At 49.6% G+C, this 21470-nt stretch overlaps 1 protein-coding gene across 1 annotated transcript; it reads right to left on the reverse strand.

Moving 5' to 3' along the window:
* Positions 1–152: 152 nt before the first annotated feature.
* Strc (stereocilin) lies at positions 153–20964 on the reverse strand. The gene is made up of 29 exons (XM_070005676.1): positions 20913–20964; positions 19696–20481; positions 19582–19606; positions 16745–17993; positions 15164–15226; positions 14953–15063; positions 14618–14784; positions 14323–14509; positions 14084–14199; positions 13479–13611; positions 13048–13230; positions 12734–12772; positions 12374–12541; positions 12164–12229; positions 11620–11745; positions 11342–11400; positions 9709–9832; positions 9507–9619; positions 7441–7576; positions 6158–6354; positions 5871–5961; positions 5507–5663; positions 3947–4116; positions 2265–2420; positions 1463–1605; positions 1143–1291; positions 708–805; positions 480–627; positions 153–281 (listed from the first exon to the last, which is right to left on the reverse strand). The coding sequence occupies exons 1-29, from the start codon at positions 20962–20964 to the stop codon at positions 193–195; spliced, it is 5301 nt and encodes a 1766-aa protein (XP_069861777.1). The 3' UTR covers positions 153–192.
* Between the last annotated feature and the right edge of the window lie 506 nt (positions 20965–21470).

Genomic DNA, 21470 nt, shown 5'->3' on the forward strand with positions numbered 1-21470 from the left:
TATTTATGTTGGAAAGAGATTCCAGATATGACATGCCAGGAACATTGATTCTCAGGTGGGTGGAAAACATTAGCATTTTATCCATAATGCTCATCAACTTTCTGAGAATAATTAGGATGCATTTGCACTTGTATTTATTCATGATAAGGGTCCCCTTCCCCACAACAATCGCCCTGAATTGAAGAGACAGGATCAAAGATGGTGGCCAACAAAGCTGATGGTCAATGCCAGTGCCCAGGAAATTTGTGACCAGTCCTGGAGGCCACAGGCCGAGCTTCGACCTAAAATAAGAAAAAAGAATGGGAAGAGCATCAAAATTCTCCCCAGGAGCCATCAATATTTGGAAACTAGTTTTCTGCCTCTAGACCCCTTCACTCCAGGGGTCTCCCTGAGTAGGATTTAAGGGTTATCCAGCACCGATGTCAGGATTAGATTCTGAATCAAGATAGAAAAATCAAGGTGCTCAGTTGGGAACTCACCCAGCTGTTCTAGGTTCTCCTTCCCCTCATGCTGGGCCCATGCAACTGCTTGTCGTTGCTCAGGACTCAGGAAGGCCATTTGCTCAGGAGTGACAGCCACAGCCTGAACACTGGTGAGACTAGATAGTTGGGTGGGGTTGAACACAACCTGGGGGTGGAGACAAGACTTGGAGTATCCACGTAGCCTCTGTTGGGCCCTGGCTCTTCTATAACTGCATCAAAACTTACAGCAAACTTAGGAGCAGGGATGACGGAAATGGCAAGAGGGGTCAAGCCCTGGATCTGTCCCTGCAGTAGTGCTGAAAGAGCCAGGTCTGGAATGCCAGCTGTTTGAAGGAAGCAAGAAGTATCTCAATGTCATAGACTGTTCTTCAAACCTATAGTGGTGGGATACAGCTCAATGCCAAGAGCATTTGCCTAACCTGTTCAAGGCCCTGGGTTTAATCCCCAGCACTGCAAGGAAACAGCCCTATAGATCTTCTCCTTCAACTACTCCCAAAGTATACTACAACAGGCTTCCCCTAATATGTCTCTAGCCAACACTTTCTCTAAGCTCTACCTTCAGAAGTTCAAAATAATCCTCCATCCAATCCACTCATGGTATGGAAACCAAACCCCATCAATTCTCTCCAGCAGTGGTCCCCACACCCACCATGCCCTCACCTGCTAACGTGCCAATTTCAGTGAAAATTTCAGGCCCCCAGTTACTGACTGGGCCAAAGCCACCCGGCATCACAAGGAGGTGGGCCAGAACCTCCAACTGTTCCTCCGAGCAGGGAAGATGCAAGTGTCCCAGGAATAGAGCTGCTTGGCTGTGGAGGAAGTAGGAAAGAAGAGAAATTCAGCTTCAGTGATAAGAGACCATGGTCATGAGACAGGGAAGAATGGGTTCAAAGTAAGCTTCCTTTTTCCACAGAACTATCCCTTTATGAGCTCCCCTTCATTTCAACACTCCCACTACCCACAATCACTCCACAGGTGACCTAAACTCCCAACTGTTGATATGCTGTAGCTCCTCTGGCCGCAGTCCACAAAGCGTGTAACCCAGTGCTGTCAGGTGAATGAAATCCAAGTGGCTCACATGCTGACCACTCTGCCTGAGGAAACTGGAGACCACAACCCGGAGCTGAGGTGGAGATGGACAGGGAGGAAGCACAGAATAAGGAGACATACCATATGGGCAAGGAATAGATGGGGAAGTGAATTAGGATAGTGGGGGGTGCTACTTTTTATTATTATTTAAGCCATGGAGAAGGTCTAGGGCATCCCCCTCAAAAGAAGGATAGAAAAATAGGACAAAAAGAAGCAAGAGAGCCGGGCGCTGGTGGCTCACGCCTGTAATCCTAGCTACTCAGGAGGCTGAGATCTGAGGATCACGGTTCAAAGCCAGCCCGGGCAGGAGAGACTGTGAGACTCCTATCTCCAATAAACCACCAGAAAACCGGAAGTGGCGCTGTAGCTCAAGTGGTAGAGCGCTCGTCTGGAGCTGAAGAGCTGAAGGACAGCGCCCAGGCCCAGAGTTCAAGCCCCATGACCGACAAAAAAAAAAAAAAAAAAAGAAAGAAAGAAAAAGAAGCAAGAGAGAATATTATGTGTCTAGGGCTTCAGTCCAAATAAATCAAAGTCCTTGAAGTCTTAGTATGGATTGTTAAAGAAAAAATAGGAATAACGGCCAGGGAGGTGACAGGGTTACAGGAAAAAAAAAATTTCCTTGGGCTTCGGGTAATTTGGAGGACTGGGGCTTGGGCTGGGTGTTTGGAGAGTGACAATGAGAGAAGGTGTTACCTGGACAGAGCTCCAGCCATCTATCTGTCCCAGGGTGCTTAGTACTCCCCAGTCTACCAGGATGAGCTCCCGCAGCTCCTGCTCTCCCAGGCCTATTAAGAGCCGGCCCAGCTGCAGAATCTGCTCAGGACGAAATCCACGAGGAGGACCCCACAACTAGAAGGAAGAGAAAAACAATGAGATAGAAAAAGCACTGGACAAGAAATCAGAACGCTGGCTGGGAATGTGGCTCAGTGGTAGAGTGCTTGCCTAGCATGCATGAAGACCTGGGTCTGATTCTTCAGTATCACATAAAGAGAAAAAGCTGGAAGTGGCACTGTGGCTTAAGTGGGAGGGTGCTAGCTTTGAGCAAAAGAAGCTCAGGGACAGTGCCCAGGCTCTGAGTTTAAGCCCCCAGGACTGGCAAAGAAGGAGGAAGAGGAGGAGGAGGAGGAGGAAATCAGGATGCTTTGCATCTTAGACTTGCTGACTAATGGTGGCACTTTGGACATCACTTGCCTCTTCCTGAGTTTTCTCAATAGTAACATGAAAAGATTCTTCTCAGCCGGGCGCTGGTGGCTCACGCCTGTAATCCTAGCTACTCAGGAGGCTGAGATCTGAGGATCGAGGTTCAAAGCCAGCCTGGGCAGGAGAGACCATGAGACTCCTATCTCCAATAAACCACCAGAAAACCGGAAGTGGCGCTGTAGCTCAAGTGGTAGAGTGCTCGCCTTGAGCTGAAGAGCTGAGGGACAGCACCCAGGCCCAGAGTTCAAGCCCCACGACCGACAAAAAAAAAAAAAAAAAAAAAGTTTCTTCTCACTTAGGGGTTATTGAAAGACCCTAGAATTTCAGTGCACCAGACTCACTGAGGTGTCTATTAAAATATAGATAGGTGCTTAGACCCAACCCAGACCCTAGAGATTCTTCAGTCAATATGGCATGGTACCTCAAAAATAGCATTTGAAAATCTTCCCCCAAGGTATATGTTTATTTATTTATTTTTGTCAGTCACAGGGCTTGAATTTGGGGTCTGGGCATTATCCCTGAGCTATTTCTTGCTCAAGGCTCTATCAGTTTGAGCCACAGAGCCATTTTCAGTTTAATTGGAGATAACAGTCTCACAGACTTTCCTGCCTGTGCTGGCTTTGAACCACAATCCTCAGATCTCAGCCTCCTGAGTAGCTAAGATTACAGGTGTGGGCCACCAGTGCCCTCTAAGATGATTTTAATATACAATAAAATTTGGAATGCACTGCTCTAGTCCTTCTATATATTGAACTCGCTGTTTTTCCTCAATATTGATCCCCTTGGATGCCTTATTTGTTGATATAAACCCTCTAGTTATTATTATCTCCTGTTTCCCTGCCTCCCTTCCCTACCCCCTCCAATGCTCATATTCTTTTTTTTTGGGGGGGGGGCGTCCTGGGGCCTGAACTCTGGGCCTGGGCGCTGTCCCTCAGCTCTTCAGCTCAAGGCTAACACTCTACCACTTGAGCCACAGCACCACTTCTGGCTTTTTTCTTTTTTTGCTTATGTGGTGCTGAGGAATCGAACCCAGGGCCTCAGGCATGCAAGGCAAGCGCTCTACCACTGAGCCACCTTCCCAGCCCCAATGCTCATATTCTTATATCCTACACCACACCCAACCAACATCCTCAGGTTTTTCCTCCTCCACCCTCTATTAGCTCTCTATCCCTGACCTGCTTTGCCTTGCCCATAGCTGCCCGTAATTGTTCGGGCCCAAGTCCTGGATCTCCTGCAAATAGCGTCAAGCAGTCCTCAAAGTCTGAGAGTTCCATTTCCAAAATCTGCATTGCAGACCAGGCTGCTGGGAAGGTTCCTCGTATGTCTGCGCAATTTGGTATTGGCTCTGAAAGGGAAAGGCAGGGTCCACAGTCAGTGAAGTACTAAGATATGCCTAGAGAGTTAACTATAGAGGGAATGACTTTGAAAGACAAGGCAGTGTGGGTCACAGGATGATGACAGGGTAAGATTTATAGGTCTGAGAGAGCATTAGAACACACAGTGCCTGGATAGAACAAGGTCCTTGTTTCATAGATGGGAGATTAAGGAAGCTCCACATTTAGCCTCACTACTCCTAGGTCAAGTCTTAGGCTTAAAAAATATATTTTTGGGGGCTGGGAATGTGGCTTAGTGGTAGAGCGCTTGCCTTGCATGCATGAAGCCCTGGGTTTGATTCCTCAGCACCACATACACAGAAAAAGCTAGAAGTGGCACTGTGGCTCAATTGGTAGAGCGCTAGCCTTGAGCACAAAGAGGCTCAAGGACAGTGCCCAAGCCCTGAGTGTAAGATCCAGGACTGGCAAAAAAAAATTTTTTTTTCCTAGTACAAGGGTTTGAACTCAGGACTTCACACTTGCTCAGCTGATACTCTACCATTTGATCAACATCTCCAGCCTGGCATATTGCTGGTAATTTTGAAGCTGGAGTCTTGTGGACTTTTCTACCTGGGCTGTAATTGAACCATCATGCTCCAGATCTCAGCCAGGACTACAAGTGTGAGCTACTAGTGCCTGGCTCTGAGCTAAAGATTTTTTAAATTTTTTTTATTATCGTTAGAAAGGTGATTTACAGAGGGGTTACAGTACATAAGTCCGGTAAAGAGCACATTTCTTTTTTTGGGGGGGGGGCGTCCGGTTGTGGGGCCTGAACTCTGGGCCTGGACGCTGTCCCTCAGCTCTTCCGCTCAAGGCTAGTGCTCTACCACTTCACAGTGCCACTTCCAGCTTTTTTCTTATGTGGTGCTGAGGACTCGAACCCAGGGTCTCATGCATGCAAGGCAAGCACTCTACCACTGAGCCACCTTCCCAGCCCCAAGAGTACATTTCTTTTAGGACAATGTTACCCCTTCCCTCACTCTCGCCTAGTTTTTTCCTCCCATCTCCACCCCCAAGTTGTATAGTTGATGGGCTAAAGATTTAATGGGTAATAAACTCCCAGAATTATAGATTGCTAGTACTAGAAGAGACAAAGATCATCCTGTATCCCTGCTGCTTTACAGATTGCCAAAGCCCAGAGGGAAGAAGGTTTGTAAATCTGCTCAAAAGACACAGCATACCTAGAGCCCAGACATTTTCTATTTTCTGTTTGTGATGATGGGATGGATACCAGGTACACATGTTAGGTGAGCACCCGACCACTGCCCTAGAATCCAGGCATCTGATTGTGTTATTTGCATAGTTATGATACCCTCTCTCCTGCACATTCTCCTAGATGTGTGAATACTTGGGTAGCTTTACCTGGGAGGCCTTCAGCAGCTGGCTGCACAATCCCTGCTACCAGAGCTTCTTTCTTGGGAGCAAGCTGTGGCTCCACACACAGCTGTCCAACTTGGCTCTGCTCCCAGCTCTGCTGCTTTTCTAGGAGCCGCTCTAGAGTCTCTGGGCCCAAAGCCTCCTGTATGAGAAAATGGAGGGAGTGGTGGAGAGACCTGGACAGAGTCAGGACTAACTGTTGTAGCTGATTTTCTAAAGTCCTGTCTCTGCTGAATTATCTCCCATAGATCCAGGCTTTACTTCTTCTGCCCTTCTTAGCTTGAGATTCCCCATAACCAGTTCACCAGTCCCCTCCCTCCATGCATTTACTCCCTCCCTTGTTCCTCACTCTGGGGATCAAGGAAATAGCCTCAGTAGACAAAGTGAACACCAGGCGTCCAACTTGTTCTACTTCATCCTGGCTCCATAACTCTGGTTTCCTGTGGGACAAGAGAGAGATCATGGGCTGGTGAGCTGAGGGAACTGGGAGGAAAAGAGGAGGACACGGTAGGATCGGGAACTCAGGGCTCAAAGAACCTTTAAATATATAGGATGGACTATCGTAATGATGGTGGTTGAGGGGTGGGAGGGGCCTAGGTGTAGGGTTTAGAATCTGAAATTCCCAGAGGTCCATACCCAAGTACGGGCTCCTTCAACAGCAGCCGTCCCAGCTCTGCAGCAAATGTCTCTCCTAGGCAGAAGCCCTGCAGCTGACTGAGATGGGACAGCAGGATCGGTAAGGGGATCCGTCGAGTGCTCTCTATCCCCAGGAATCCGACCAAGGGGCCCAGTGTCTCCAGCACTTCCTCAGAGATTGGGGTCTGCTTTGGAGCCTGGAGAAGGGCATTAGGCCTTGGACAATGCATCTGACTGAGATATCAGACTCTTTCCTCAAGACAACAAATTCTTGGACCTTTTCTTTCCTCCTACTCTCATTTTTTTTTTTTTTTCAGTTATGGGACTTGAACTCTGGGCCTGGGTGCTGTCCTTCAAGGCAAGCGCTCTACCACTTGAGCTACCACATCACTTGTGATTTTTTTGGGGGGGTGGGAGGGGGCGGTTTGTTGGTTGTTGTTTTTTTTTAGATAAGAGTCTCACGGACGTTCCTACCCAGGCTGGCTTTGAACCATGATTCTTAGATCTCAGCCTCCTGAGTAGTTAGGATTACAGGCCTGAGCCACTGACAGCTAGCTTCCTACTCTCAATTTTGAAAGTCATTGTCTTTGCCTACTTCCTTAAACAGTTAATGGACCCAGACAGGAGAAAGCAGAAAGCTTGAGAGGTGGAATTCCAAGGATTTCTTGGACTCAGTGGTATGGACAAAAAACATGAAACAGGGAAGCTACCTTACAGGTGTCTCACACTTGTAATCTTAGATACTTGGGAGGCTGAGATCAGGAGCCATTTCTACCAATTAAAAAAGCTGGATATAGTGTGAGTGTGTGTGTGTGTGTGTGTGTGTGTGTGTGTGTGTGTGTGCGTGTTGTCTGATCCCAGATACATGGGAAGCCTAAATAGGATGATTATAATCTAGGCCAGCCTGGGCAAAAAGCCAGATCCTACCTGAAAAGCTACTCAATCACAAAGGGCTTGGGGGCCTGGCTTAAATTATAAGAATGCCTGCCTAGCAAGCACAGGGCTCTGAGTTCAAACCCCAGTAATGCCAAAATAAAGTAAAATAAAATAAAACAGAACAAAGAACCATGAAGGGAGTTATCTAGGAATAGAATCCTGAGGTAGACCTAGGGGCTATGGTCTTGTAGATGAAATCCGGTGTGTTCAGGGTGGTATGGCCATAGACAAGGTCTTGTAGATAGCAATCTATTTGACAGCAAGAACATGAGAGCTGGGCTGCTAGAAGTCAGAGAGCACTGTTTGACAGACAAGCATTGCCATTGGGCAGCAGGGTGGACTCTTACCAGATTTAGTAATGCTTTTTCTGCCAGGGCCGTCTGATGGAGTGGAGTCAGCGCCAGCAGCTGCTCTGGAGCTCCTTGTACCAACTCCACCACCAACATAATAGATTCATTGGACAATCTGTCCATCAGCTGGATCCTATTATTACAATTTGACAATAGGGTTACTCAGTTACAACTGAGAAGGAAGCATAGAACCCACATCCCTCAGACAAGATGTAACACCAAATGAAACTCTGTGACCTGAACAGAAACTGATATTAAACAGCTCTCAGGCAATTGCCATCATTTGCTAGGAGGAAGAGAACACAAAGAATGACATATGCTAGTGCTCCTGATGGACTCAAGAGCCCCAGACATTCAACACCATTAATTTTTTTCCTTTCCCTCTTTTTTTTTTTTGGCCAGTCCTGGGACTTGAACTCAGGATCTGGGCACTGTCCCTGATCTTTTGCTTAAGGCCTGCACTCTACCACTTGAGCCAGAACACCACTTCTGGCTTTTTCTGTTTATGTGGTACTGAGGAATAGAACCCCAGGGCTTCATGCATGTTAGGCAAGCACTCTACCACTAAGCCACATTCCCAGTTCCCTAGCCTTCTTCACAAATGAGGAACACAGATTTTCTGATTGCTGGCCCAAGATCTTTCACCTCATCCAGGCCCTTGGTTCTACATTATCTCAGAGAACTAACATATTTAAGTAGATTGAAAAGACAGAAATCAAAGCCGGGTGTTAGTGGCTCACTTCTGTAATCCTAGCTACTCAGGAGGCTGAGATCTGAGGATCAAGGTTCAAAGCCAGCCCGGGCAGGAAAGTCCCTGAAGCTCTTATCTCCAATAAACCACCAGAAAACCAGAAGTGGCGCTGTAGCTCAAGTGGTAGAGCACTAGCCTTGAGCTGAAGAGATGAGGGACAGCACCCAGGCCCAGAGTTCAAGGACCACAACCAACAAAACAAAACAAAAAAAAAACCAGAAATCAGAAATGACATCCTATATTCTATATAGAATTGCAAATTCCTGGGACTGGGCCAAGTTGTACAAGAACTAAAATCTGTGGAAAGGCCTATAAAATTGTAAGAATGAAGCCATCTGCTTTTACCATCCTCACATCTCCAGTTATACTGCAACCCTAAACCCTTCCCTTCTCTGACCTGTAGTTCAGCTAGTAAGGAGCTGCAGGGAGGTAAAATGAGAAAAAGAAGCACATGGAGGGAAATACTCATAAACTAGAATCTCTGAGATGGAGGAAATAGGGTTTATCTTGTTTCTCTCCAGTTTATACGTGAATCTGTTCGATAACATTCTTTCCATGGGGCCATCCAGTTTGACCTGGGATAAGGCCAATGATCACGTGCTTACTGCTTCAGGTTTCCTTTTTTTTTTTTCCTCTCTCTTTTGCCAGTCCTGGGGCTTGAACTCAGGGCCTGGGCACTATCCCTGAGCTTTTTTGCTCAAGGCTAGTGCTCTACTATGTTAAGCAACAGCTTCACTTCTGTTTTTCTGGTGCTTAATTGGAGATAAGAGTCTCTTAGACTTTCCTGCCCAGACTGGCTTTGAACTGTGATCATCAGATCTCAGCTTCCTAAGTAGCTAGGATTACAGGCATGAGCTACCAGAGCCTGGATCAAAAAATCTGATTTTTAACTAATTATAGTCCTGGCCCCCATGGAACTATTAAAAAAATCCCCATATACTTCCTTCTTGATAACCCCTCAGAGATATGAAGTCATTTATCACAGTTTTCTTTTATTTTCTCTTAATCTACTCCTCTGAACAACTGAAAACACAGTGTCCTAAACCTCTACAGCAGAAGTGACCACTGCCTCTCTCATTTTACAAACTCTATTGCTATTAATGTGGTCTAGGTTACCTTAGGATTACTTGACAGCCACAACATTGTTGAAACACTCAGCTGTCCTGTGCTCTGGGAGCTCCTGAATAGAATCCTCCGCTTTAGGCTATGAATGTCAGGAAACCTCCAGAGACAAAACTGCTCTGTCTAAAGACCGTTCTTCTATTCCAAGCTGAGCTTTTGGAGGACCCAGAATCTCTAGCTGTGTACTTACGGTAAATCCAGGAGTAGCTTAGTGTCGAGTTCACTCAGTTCCGGCCCCAGATTGGTCAACTCTGGCTCAGGCATTGTCATCCTTCGCTGTAGTTCTGCCCAGATACAGGCCCTCTGTGGTACAGGGTTGGAGAAGCAGGGTCAAGATGGGGACTGGGTTTATAGCCTTCTTGCCACTACTAACGCCCATGCGCCCCTCTTACCAGGCTCCCTCGGACCCCAGTGGGCAGTCGATATAGCATGTGTATCACATCAAGGAAGTCTGCCATTGAGTTGATCTGCTGCAGAAATTCACAGGACATGCCCCCTGCCAGGTTTCCCAGAGCCCTGTGGGTGTGAGTGGGTAGATGCTCTTTTTAACACATGTCACAGCTTGTGTGCTCCTTGATATCATTATCCATGTTCTCAACACAAGGACAAGATGTTCATTTATGGTCATAACAGTGGAAAAATGTTTGTACATAGACAGTCTCATTGTTTATCAAAGAGGAACTAAAGATTCACAGAGGTCAGGTGATATTCTGCTACAGGTAAACTAAGACTAGAGCTGTAGTCTCAGATTTTGAAACTTCTGATTCTTTTTTTTTTTGGTCCTGGAGTCTGAACTCTGGGCCTGGGTGCTGTCCCTCAACTCTTCTGCTCAAGGATAGCGCTCTACCACTGGAGCCACAGTGCCACTTCTGGCTTTTTTTTTTTTTTTTGGTCGGTCATGGGGCTTGAACTCTGGGCCTCAGCGCTGTCCCTCAGCTCTTCAGCTCAAGGCTAGCGCTCTACCACTGAGCTACAGCACCACTTCTGGTTTTCTGGTGGTTTATTGGAGATAAGAGTCTCAGGGACAGTGGCGCTGTAGCTCAAGTGGTAGAGCGCTAGCCTTGAGCTGAAGAGCTGAGGGACAGCACCCAGGCCCAGAGTTCAAGCCCCACGACCGACCAAAACAAACAAACAAAAAAGTTAAAAAAAAAAAAAAAACAAGATTATTTGGAAGTGGCGCTGTGGCTCAAGTGGTAGAGCGCTCGCCTTGAGCTGAGGGACAGTGCCCAGGCCCAGAGTTCAAGCCCCACGACCGACAAAAAAAAAAAAAAAAAAAAGAGTCTCAGGGACTTTCCTGCCCAGGCTGGCTTTGAACTGTGATCCTCAGATCTCCTAAGTAGCTAGGATTACAGGCCTGAGCCACCGGCGCCCAGCTCTTCTGGCTTTTTTCTGAGGAATCGAATCCAGGACCTCATGCATGCCAGGTAAGCATTCTACCACTGAGCTACCTTCCCAGCCCTAAACTCCTGATTCTTTTACTGCGTGTGCAGGCAAGGTGGTAGTTACTCCTCCAGTAGCTATAAATCACCTTGAATTAAATTAAAAAGAGCAACTGTTTATTGAGAGTTCACACTGGGCTAGGCACTGGGTTAAATACCTCATATGCCTTATCTTATTTAATCCTCACTGTAACTACCTTTGAGGTAAGTACTGTTTTAACTCTTATTCCACAGAAGAGAAACAAATTAAGAGAGATTATATGACTTTCAGATTATATGACTCTAATCAAGATAGGTGTGGCACTGTGGAGGGTCAAGAAGGTAAGAAGAAGGTGAGCCATGAGAATGTTGACAAGGCTGGAACTAGACATCATCCATTCCTGTATCTCCTATTGTGTATCATATGGTGCCTGGTATATGATAATCACCAAAATATGCTAGTTGACGGTTGGGGTAGTAACCGGTCAGTGGTAGAACACTTGCCTATATTTTGTAAGGCCTTGGGTGGGTTCGATCTCCAGAACTGCTAAATAAATAAACAGATGTCCATTAAATTAGACTAACTGTTCAATGTTAAGTTACTCACTGCAGATTTCTGAGCGTCAGGTTGGTGGGTAACTGCATCTTCTTCCAGAGAAACTGTGCCTATAAGAGAAAAAAGGGCTGCTTCCTGCAGAAATATTGTCCCAAGGACCTAAAGTGCCTTGGACTTGGAAAATCCCAAATGATGCTTATCTGAGGGGGGAAGGGTAGGGAATGAAGTGTAAGAGATCCTAGTGATAAGGTAACAATTAGGCAAGGGGCAGCTCCAGGAAGTGAAAGAGATAAAGAATTCTGGAAGAAAAAAAAAAACAAGAGAATTACCTGCTGCTCAGACCAAGGCAGCCCTCGATAGCGCCTTCGATTTGCCAGCAGAGCCGCAGTATCCAGTTGTAGCAGCTTTAATGGGAGCAGGGGGAGCAGGCAGTCTGGCCAAGTAGTGGGAATGGGCTGCTGGCAGTGATGGGTATAGCAGTGTAGTGATAGGAGAGAGGGTCTGCTCTCAGCCCTCAGAGAAGGGGAGCCGTGGGGTGGGAAGGGATCAAAACTAGGATATGGGTGGGGTGATACTGGCTACTCTACTAGTTAAGCACCTGATAGACTGAAGTTCCCTAAGATCTCTGAGGCATTGGTCTTCCCATCTGAATGTGGGATGGCTGGTCTGGACCATTTCTTAGGCCTTTCTGGTTTGACATTGTAGGAAGTATGGGGCATGCATCTAGAACTGGGGAGAACTACTAATCCTGGGGAGAGCAGAGCTGACCTGAACTTTCAGGGCCAGGTCATTGCAGGGGCGGGGGGCGGGGGGGAGTGTGTGCTTGGCAGCACCAGCCAGATGAAGCTGCCTAGAGTGGAATCCCACGCATACCTGACCAGGAATGCACACAGCTGCACCAGCACCTGTTGTACCCGTATTTTTAATACCAGTCTTCACCTGCACAAGAATTGGCAGTGTGTGTGTGTGTGTGTGTGTGTGTGTGTGTGTGTGTGTGTAAAGGAATAGGGACTTAGAAGGGAACCTCCCCTGGCCACAGTGCCCATATCCCCAATGGTTGCATCTTCCCCGCTATTCTCATACCCGAAAGGTCTGCAGTAGTGCCGCGGTCTGGCAGGCTGAGAGACGCGACAGCTCAGGGACCAGGCAGGAACAGGCCCCAACTAGAACTCGTCTAGGGATGGCCTGGAGTGTCTGGGGGCTGAGGCCTGGCAGCAGAGGGTGCAAGGAGCAGAGTTCCTCCAGGGACAGCTGAAGAGTAAGAAAGACAAGCGGTCTGAACACAGGAGCTAGACAATAATAATCCAATCCAGTGGATCCATGGGTAATTTTTTTTGGGGGGTGCAGAGGGGGGTGGCTGAGAGGAAGTAGGGAAGATCCAAGAGTCAGGGTAAAAGGGAACAGAGGCCTTCAGGGGCGTGTGGAGAAGTTGCTGCTACTCACCTCATGCCTAGGGAGGAGCCGTCCAAGCAGCAGAGCAGCCTATGATGGGATTGGACAGGAAACAACAGCTCTCAGGCCCCAGCAGCCAAGCCTCAAACAGGCCCCAGGGCCTGCCCTCCAAAACTGCAGCTCCCTCTCAACCAACCCCACTGACCAGCCTGAACGAGGGTCCTTAGTGGGCTGAGGGAGGGAAATGAAGGCGACCTCAGTGGGACAGGCTTCACCTCTAGCGCTCACCCAAAGAAAAGAGGGGCTGGTGGTATCCCTACATGTGATTCTCTCCACTGAGGTTCCAGGGAGTAAGCCAGGCCCACCTGGGCAGGTGTGACATTGGTTCCACGTAGGGCAGGAAGCATGGCTCTAAGCTGGGGCTCTGACAGTTCCTGCAGGAAGCGGAGGCCTAGCTGAGGGAAAAGAGGGGCCCAGACCTGCAGCTCCCGGGGGCTTAGCACAGCTCCTCCAGATGAACGCAACACCCCTAGAAGTTCATACGCCACCTGTAACCAAAGAAGTTTTGGGGACTGGGGAAGCTTGGATTTCCACTCCAAACCAAGGGCCTGGGCTAAGACTCAGAACCACGGGTAGGACCAGAGTGGATTAGGTTTAAGATCATAAATGGTGTTTGGGATGTCCATAGGGAAAGGCTAGGAAGAACCCTGGTCTCAGAGGTGCTAAATTGGTAGGTATAATTAGACAAGTCTCCACATGCTTCCAGAGTCTTGTAGGCCTGTGCCAAGGAGCTCACCCTGCCTTCTGGGCTGAGGGTCCCGTTGGCCGCACATTCTAGCAGTCCCTGTTCTACAGGTCCCGTTGGATCACTCAAGGGCACCATGCTCTGCAGTTCCTCGGGGGTCAGGAAACAGGCGAGAGATCCAAGCCTAAGGAGAAAATGAAGCTGGCCTTCATGTGATCCTTGAGGTTTATAGTCACGCAGGGACTATGGGCATTCTCTGATCCCTAAACTAGAAAATGTAACTACCATATGTAAGCCTCTCTCCTGGACCTCTATATTATCCTACTTGGCCTGTGCTCATGCTTTCTTTCTCTCTGCTTATATTAGTTATAGAATAGGGCCTCTCTTCTGCATCTCTGACTGGCCATTGTCATAGAACCCACAACCAATGGGCTGGGAAGGTGGCTCAGTGGTAGAGCGCTTGCCTTGCATGCCTGAGGCCCTGGGTTTGATTCTTCAGCACCACATAAGCAAAAAGATAAAAGCCGGAAGTGGTGCTGTGGCTCAAGTGGTAGAGTGCTAGCCTTGAGCTGAAGAGCTGAGGGACAGCGCCCAGGCCCAGAGTTCAGGCCCCACGACCGGACCCAAAAAAAAAAAAAGAACCCACAACCACTCACTTGCGCACTTGCTCTTCACCATCCCCAACACTCTGGTTCACCAGGCTACGGAGCACATGTCGGGCATGACCCGGCCCAAGACCTGCTGCTGGCCAGCTATCCTCCAGGGCCTGGATCTGAAATGGGGAGAGTCAATTTGTGTTGGGATCACCGTGGGACAGGAGCCCACTAGATGTGTCACCGACTCCCATCCCATTTAATAAGAGGAAGGGCCAGGCAAGTGAAGATAACTCGAGTACCTGGTGAGGGCTAAGCTGCAGGAAGTTCTCTAGAGGGAGGTGAGGAAGCAGGGGCAGCGCAGCCCACAGCAGCTCCTGGGGCCAGGCAGCCACTTCCCCAAACAGCTCAGGGGCTAACAGTCGCTTTGCCAATGCCTCCTTCTGCTCGGGTCTCATTCCTGAGCTGTGATCCCGGATGGCAGCTAGGCTGGGGAGAGCAACAGGTCATAACCCCTTCATCTTGTTCCAAACTGGTATCTTCCTGTCATGGCCAGGTTTAACAGATGGGATTAGCCTACTCCAGACAGGAGCTTACACAGTATCATTGGCCAACAGCGATGGTGGGAAGCGCATCAGGTCAGAGACAGCCAAGAAGGGAATGAGTGGTGACAAGTCAATGAAGAGCTGGGATGTGAGGCGTGGGTACCGCTGTAGCAAGAGGGCTGTCAGGCGACCCATGGCCTCTTCCTCAGATGGTGGTACCTGAGAGGTACAGAAATGGATGCTGGTTCTGGAGATGCTTGGTATCCTGGCCATCTTCTCTTTGGAGTTCTTCCTCTCACTAAGGCAAGCCCTCTAAACAACAGGTACCAGGTGCCTTCGACCTCTAGATGCCCCTCCACTCTTGCTCCCTTCTCCCTTCATGCTCACGTGTAACTGGGCCCAGGAACGATGCATGAGTGTCAGGAAGCCCTGTGCAGCCTCCGTCTCTGCAGAGAGCACCAGCTGCTGGAGATTTTCTGGGGGCATATGCAGGTATGCCTAAGAATAAGAGGTCATGGTGAGCATGATCTGACTATCATACAGGACCCTCGGGCCGTGGCTATCACTCAGCCCACCCATGTTCCCTTCCACCCATTACCTGCACTAGAATCTTCAGAGCCCAAACACTCTTCTCTCTCTGGAGCAGATCCCACAGCACAGGCTGGCAGGGGAGAAAGACAAGATGCCAAGAGAGCTGTCTTCTCAGTCCTACAATTTCCCAGGACTTTCAATTCAACTTGAGGGGCTGCCTGTCCTTCGTCTGAAGCTCATATGAGTATATTCAGATATTAAGCCTCTTTAGGTCTGAGACCCTGTCTCTGAGTTCTATTATATCCTTTCCCATGCTAGGTCTATAGACAGCTCAGCAAATACTTGTAGATCTGGGCCAAATTACTATGAAAAAAAAAATGGGGCCTAAAATGGAGTAAGGAATCTTTGTATACCCAAAAGAACCTAGCAAAGTGCCTTGAACATCAGACTCTTAGTGTATGAATTATGGAAAACAACGTATTTTAAGCTCCTTCAGTTTGCAAGGAAGAAACTAAAGCCCAGAAAAAAAAAAATGTGCTGGGGATGTGGTTTAGTGGTAGCAAGCATGAAGCTGTGGGTTCAATTCCTCAGTACCACATAAATAGAAAAAGCCAGAAGTGATCCTGTGGCTCAAGTGGTAGAATGCTAGCCTTCAGCCAAAGAAGTACAGAGACAGTGCCCAGGCCCTGAGTTCAAGCCCCAGGACTGACCAAAAAAATGGAATTACTTTCCTGCGATGGCAATAATTTACAGAATAGGGCTGGGAAGATGGCTCAGTGGTAGAGTGCTTGCTTTGCATGCATGAGGCCCCGGGTTCGATTCCTCAACACCACATAAACAGAAAAGCTGGAAGTGGTGCTGTGGCTCAAGTGGTAGAGCGCTAGCCCTGAGCTGAATTGCTGAGGGACAGCGCCCAGGCCCAGACTTCAGGCCCCACAACCAACCAAATTACAGTATAGCTGAATCTAACCAAAGTGTGATTTGTAGTTTCCCTGAATCTTCCTCATTCCTGCCTTACTTTCCTGTATTCTTACAGTACCTAATTTTTACTTATTAGGGAGAGAATTTAAACCCCCTAACTGGATCCCTTTTCTTTCAGAAATAAAAAAGGCAGAAAGTGGGAGAGTCACTGAGGTAGTATTTATTGCGTATTTATGTTCTGGCCTAAGCCCACAGCATACATTATCTCATATCATCTTTACAATCACTGAAAGTTTGGTACCATTATTACCCTGAGTTTACAGATGAGAAAAAATGTTTCTCAAAGGCTAAGTAACTTGTCCAAGGTTGATCACAGAACTAAAATGTGAACCCAGGGCTGGGAAGGTGACGCAGTAGTAGAGGGCTTACCTTGCATGCATGAGGCCCTGGGTTCGATTCCTCAGCAGAAAATAAAAAAAAGCCGGAAGTGGCACTATGGCTCAAGTGGTAGAGTGCTAGCCTTGAGCTGAAGAGCTGAGGGACAGCGCCCAGGCCCAGAGTTCAGGCCCCATGACCAGACCCCCCCCCAAAAAAATAAATGTGAACCCCACCTGTCAGACTCTAGATCTGTATGTTAAAAAAAACAAAACAAAACAAAAACTACTGCCCAGTATTGGGAGACATTCCCCTTCCCTCGTCTGAGTTTCTACCCAGGCAGATCACTTACGCTGAAACAGGATAGCAGCTCCATCTTGCTCATACCAGAGCCGAGGCTCGTGGGTTCGAAGCCTGGTGGGGTTGGCTGTTCCTGTTCCAGGTACTCCCCAACTGTCCGTAACACACTGCGCCGACCCTCTGGGCGGAAGGCATCCCAGAAGGAGCAGTTGTCTGGGAGACTGGAGAGCAGCAGGGCCTGACCCAGCAACCCTTGGGCCTCAGCCCCTCCAGTCCCTGGACCCAGAAGGAAAGTCAACAGGCGCAAGAGATAGTGTAGGCGTGTGGGGTGGGCAAGGGTGGGCACAGAGGACTGGCAGCGTGGTAACTGGGACAGCATGCCAAGAAGGAAGGGGCCAGGGGCCAGACAGAGTGGGGATGGTCCCAGAGGTGGCAGAGAAGGCAGAAGGGGACTCAGCAGCCCTTCTAGAAAACAAGTGTCATTCCCCCCACGACTTATCCTGCACTGGCCTGCTAGCCAAGGCCAGAAAGGCACCAGGGCTTCATACATGGTGTCATTGGCACAGACCATCAGTAAGAAGCCACCCCCATCTGGGCAGCGCTCCCCGCAGGGTCCAATGTGGCAGGGTGGGAAGGCAGTGGCATCTATGGTGGGACCCTGGCATACATGCTGTACCCAGGCCTGGTTGCTTGGGGGCACAGCCTGCAGACTCGCCTCTACACATAGCCGCTCAGCCCACAGAGTCTCATTCTCCAAGAAGCAGCCCCAGAAAACCTCTGGGGTGAGGGGTACAGGGACCAGGCCGTCAGGACAGCTGGTGGGGGGTGGGAGCAGGCCAGCACAGAGCCGCTTTACCAGGCGGCGGTTAGGACCAGACAGGGTGGAAAAGGAGAGGTTGCTACAGATTGCATCCAGAAACTGATCAGGAAACTGGTCGTGGCAAGCCTGTAGCCAGCTTTGGGCACCTGGTGCCCATGAGACTGCATACCACACAGCTGTCTGGCAGACGGCAGCGGTGCTTGGAGGTGGCTGTGGGGTCATAGGCCTGGTATACTGGCAGAGCAAGTGGATGGAGAAGTTGGAAATGCTGTAGGGTGGAACTGGACCTGAATGGTTCTCACAGATGGCCTCCACAGAGATGGCTCGCCGTTGGCGAGGGCTGACGTGGGCCGAGGGCTGGAAGGCCCTGGGCAGAGGCACGCCCGAGCTCAGGCAGTGCAGGAGGGCAGGGGGTGGGGGTGGTGATCCAGACAGAAAGCCCAGCGCCTGGACATCCCAGGAAAGGTTGTGCCGGATGCCCCTGGGTGCAGAGGGAGGAGTAGGCACAGTCTGGTTAGTTCACATTTTCTTTGGTTGGTTGTTGTGTCAGTCATGGGGCTTGAACTCTGGGCCTGGGTGCTGCTCTTGCACTCCAGCTCAAGGCGAGCACTCTACCATTTGAGCCACAGTGCCACTTCCCGTTTTCTGAGTGGTTTATTGGCAATTAAGTCTCGTGGACTTTCTTGCTCGGGCTGGCTTTGAACTATGATCCTCGTATCTCAGCCTCCTGAGTAGCTAGATGTGAACCACCAACGCCTGGCTCACATTTTCTTTTTTTTTCTTTGCTTGAACCCCGGGCCTGGGCACTGTCCCTAAGCCTCTTTTGCTCAAGGCTATCATCCTACCACTTGAGCCACAGCACCACTTCTGGCTTTTTCTGTGAATGTGGTACTGAAGAATCAAACCCAGGTCTTCATGCATTATAGGCAAACACTCTAACATTAAGCCACATTCTCAGCCTGTTCACATTTTCTTCAGCTATAGATTTTTTGTTGTTGTTGTTATCGGTTTGGGGCCTGAACTCTGGGCCCATGCACTGTCCCTCAGCTCTTAAGCACTCTACCACTTGAGCCACAGGGCCACTTCTGGCTTTTTCTGCTTATGTGGTGCTGAGGAATCGAACCTAGGGCCTCATGCATAGCAAGGCAAGCGCTCTACCACTGAGCCACCTTCCCAGCCCTTCAGCTACAGATTTTGACCCCGGCCCAGAACCTGGCCAACATAAGCGTAGGCCTTGCAAAAGTCAGGTTCCTAAGAGTAAAGGTGCTGCTAGTTTCAGGGATGGGGAACATCTGACCTCCATATAAGGTCCATGAGATAGTGACAGGACATGCTATGGGACAGATACCTGAGGCTTCTCATTGGCTACCCATGGACAGTCCGCCTCTACTGGTAATTTTGTATGGTGTTATGAATATCCAAGTGCCCCTTGGCAAAAAAAAAAGATTCCCCACCACTGAGTGGGGGTGGGGGAGGGAGGAGTAGGACGCGCTCCCAAGGCACAGAATCAGCCTGTGTAATCCCAGCTGAAGTCCCTTGTGTCCACCTTGCCCTCTCCTCGCACTTTCTTCCTCTGGTTTTAGGTAGCTTAAATACAACCCTTGGCTCATATCAGGAAATCTGCCCGGCAACTGAATATGTGTAACTGTGTTCTGGCACTGTTGTACTGAATTAATAAGAGGGTAGAAGAGTCTAGTCTTGTTCTTTCTTCCCATCCACCCCATATTTATTAGCTTACACTACAGGCCGAGCACTCTTCTAAACAGTTAACACATTGGTTTCAAACCATTTGATTCTTTACGACAGCTCTGCATTAGCTAATAGGACCATTCTAGTTTTACAAATGGGGAAACTGAGGCATAGAAAAAGTGCAGGTGATGCGCCCAAGGAGGCAAGGCTAGAGTGAAAGGGAGCTGGGACGCCAACCCAGAGAGTCCCACTCCACAATGACTAAGCCATGCTCCTCCCGCCACTGTTCTCCTTGGCTCCGAGGGCTGATGTCTTCAGCTTTCCACCTCCACATTTCCCAGGCTCAACCCCTCAGAATCCTTACAACCCCTACTACTTACCACAGCAGCAGCTGCCGAAGGTTACCTAGGAGGAAAAGGAGACCGGGAAAGAGAAGGCCCAAATCCTGCCTTCTCTCCCTGCTGCCTCCCAGCCCCAGCCCTGGCAGCGCTCACCTCCCTGACACTGCCCAGTGGCATCAGGCTCTGGCTGGCCCAGAAGGGAAAAGACTTCGTCCTGGAGGGAATGAGTGATACGAAGCAGCCCCTCCTGGAAAGCAGCATAGAGGGGGGCCCCCACTGTGCGCAGCAGACCACCCCAAAGGGCCTCATCAGAGCCCAGCTCCCCTGTTGGGGTAAGCAAGCCCAGCAGACCCTGCAGCAGATGGGGGCCTGGCTCCCTTCCATCGAGACCTGTGGCATTGATGAGGTCCACAGCGGGCTGCACCTGCACCAGGGCCTGCCAGCGTGTGCCCTCTAACAGCAGCAGCAGAGAAGGCAACCAGTCAGCAGCGAGGACGCAGTCCGAGGGCCCATCGCGGGTGCACGGGGGCCGTGTAGGGGCAGGAGGCCCCCCAGGCACTAAGGCTCCCAGCAGCACCTCCACCAGTCCACCTAGCACAGCTGCCTGGTGCACCAAGAAGTCCCGGGGAGTTTGCTCCTGGCCCAGCAGTGCCAGCACATCCCCCAGTAGCCCTAGCATTGGCTCCCAGTCTGGGCTGCCTCTTAGTGTCACTAGAAAATCATGCAGGCGGAGGGCAGGGGGCTGGAGAGGTGGGGGCTCTCCCACTGGTCCCTCCCCCGTCCTCCCACGCTCAAAGGAAGATGAAATGTTGGCCAAGAAGGCAGAGAACCGAGAGCGGCTGAGAGAACCCTGAGGAGACTGGTCCAGAGAAGAGAGGAATGACTTCAGGAGGGAGAGACCATGATCCAGGGACTGAGGCCCAGGAGGGGCTAGAGTCACTGTAAAGAGAGAAGCCGGAGGTCACAAAAAGGGAGGAACCTAGAAGCCCCTGAGCACATTTCCCTGCCTGGATCTGAGGAGGAAGTCAGGGCATGCGTGGTGAGTTCAGCCCCTTTCATCAGGAGCAGGAAGTCTTGGCCTGCTTTCTTCATCCTCATTGTAACCCAGAGTATCATCTCTGCCCCTCTCTTCCTTATCCCTTTAGCTTTTATCTAACTGACTAACTTCTACTTTATTAGTATACTTTGAGACAAGGTCTTACTACGTAGCCCAGGGTGATTGCAAACTTGCAATCCTCCTGCTTTCGCCTTCCAAGTACTGGGATGGCAGGTGTGCACTGGCTAACCTCCACATTCTTAAGTCTCTTTCAATCAAACCCCTCCCCCGCCCACCCACCCTTCTCCCCAGCCTTGCTCACTGTTCTTCTTACCTGCACAGGTCAGCAGCAGCAACAGCAGCATGGGCCAGAAGCTCAGAGCCATGTTTCCAGGTGCGCACTGGTTCTGGAGGTGAGCTGGGTTATTCTCACTCACTATGTGTGGATAACCAGAGGAGGGCAGGGCAGTGCAGGCAGCCTGAGGCTCCACTGACACTGTGGTGCGGTCTTTCAGGAAACAATATCTGTAACCTGACAGCAGGTTTGTCACCTGAGCCACTGAATACCTGATCCTTTGGCTCTGGAAATTTGGTGTTTTTCTGTAAGGGGGACTAACGATAGGGGATCCCAGGGGGGCCTCGGAGGAACTCAAGGAGCCAGATGGGTTAGAAGCCAGGCATGAAAGAGAAGTAGGCAAACACAGAGATGGAGAACTGAAGACCTGAGGCATTATTTGGGGGTCGGCAGAAAACTGTACACAAGGAAACACACCGTAGCAGGCTGTGGATGTAACTCAGTGGTGGAGAGCTTGCTTAGCATGCATAAGGACAGGGGTTTGAACCCAAGCACCACAAAAATTAACTAGAAAATAAAAAGGTAAAGCTGGGTGCC

This window comes from Dipodomys merriami, unplaced genomic scaffold (genome assembly GCF_024711535.1).
Source record: "Dipodomys merriami isolate MVZ:Mamm:240054 unplaced genomic scaffold, mDipMer1.0.p SCAF_69, whole genome shotgun sequence".
Classification (NCBI taxonomy): domain Eukaryota; kingdom Metazoa; phylum Chordata; class Mammalia; order Rodentia; family Heteromyidae; genus Dipodomys; species Dipodomys merriami.

Coding starts and splice junctions, on each gene's coding strand:
- Strc (XM_070005676.1), bottom strand. CDS start 20,964: ATGGCTCTGAGCTTCTGGCCCATGCTGCTGTTGCTGCTGCTGACCTGT. Junction 12,542..12,733: donor GGCTCCTCCCTAGGCATGAG/GTGAGTAGCAGC, acceptor CTTACTCTTCAG/CTGTCCCTGGAGGAACTCTG. Junction 9,620..9,708: donor CTGGGGTCCGAGGGAGCCTG/GTAAGAGGGGCG, acceptor CCTGTACCACAG/AGGGCCTGTATCTGGGCAGA.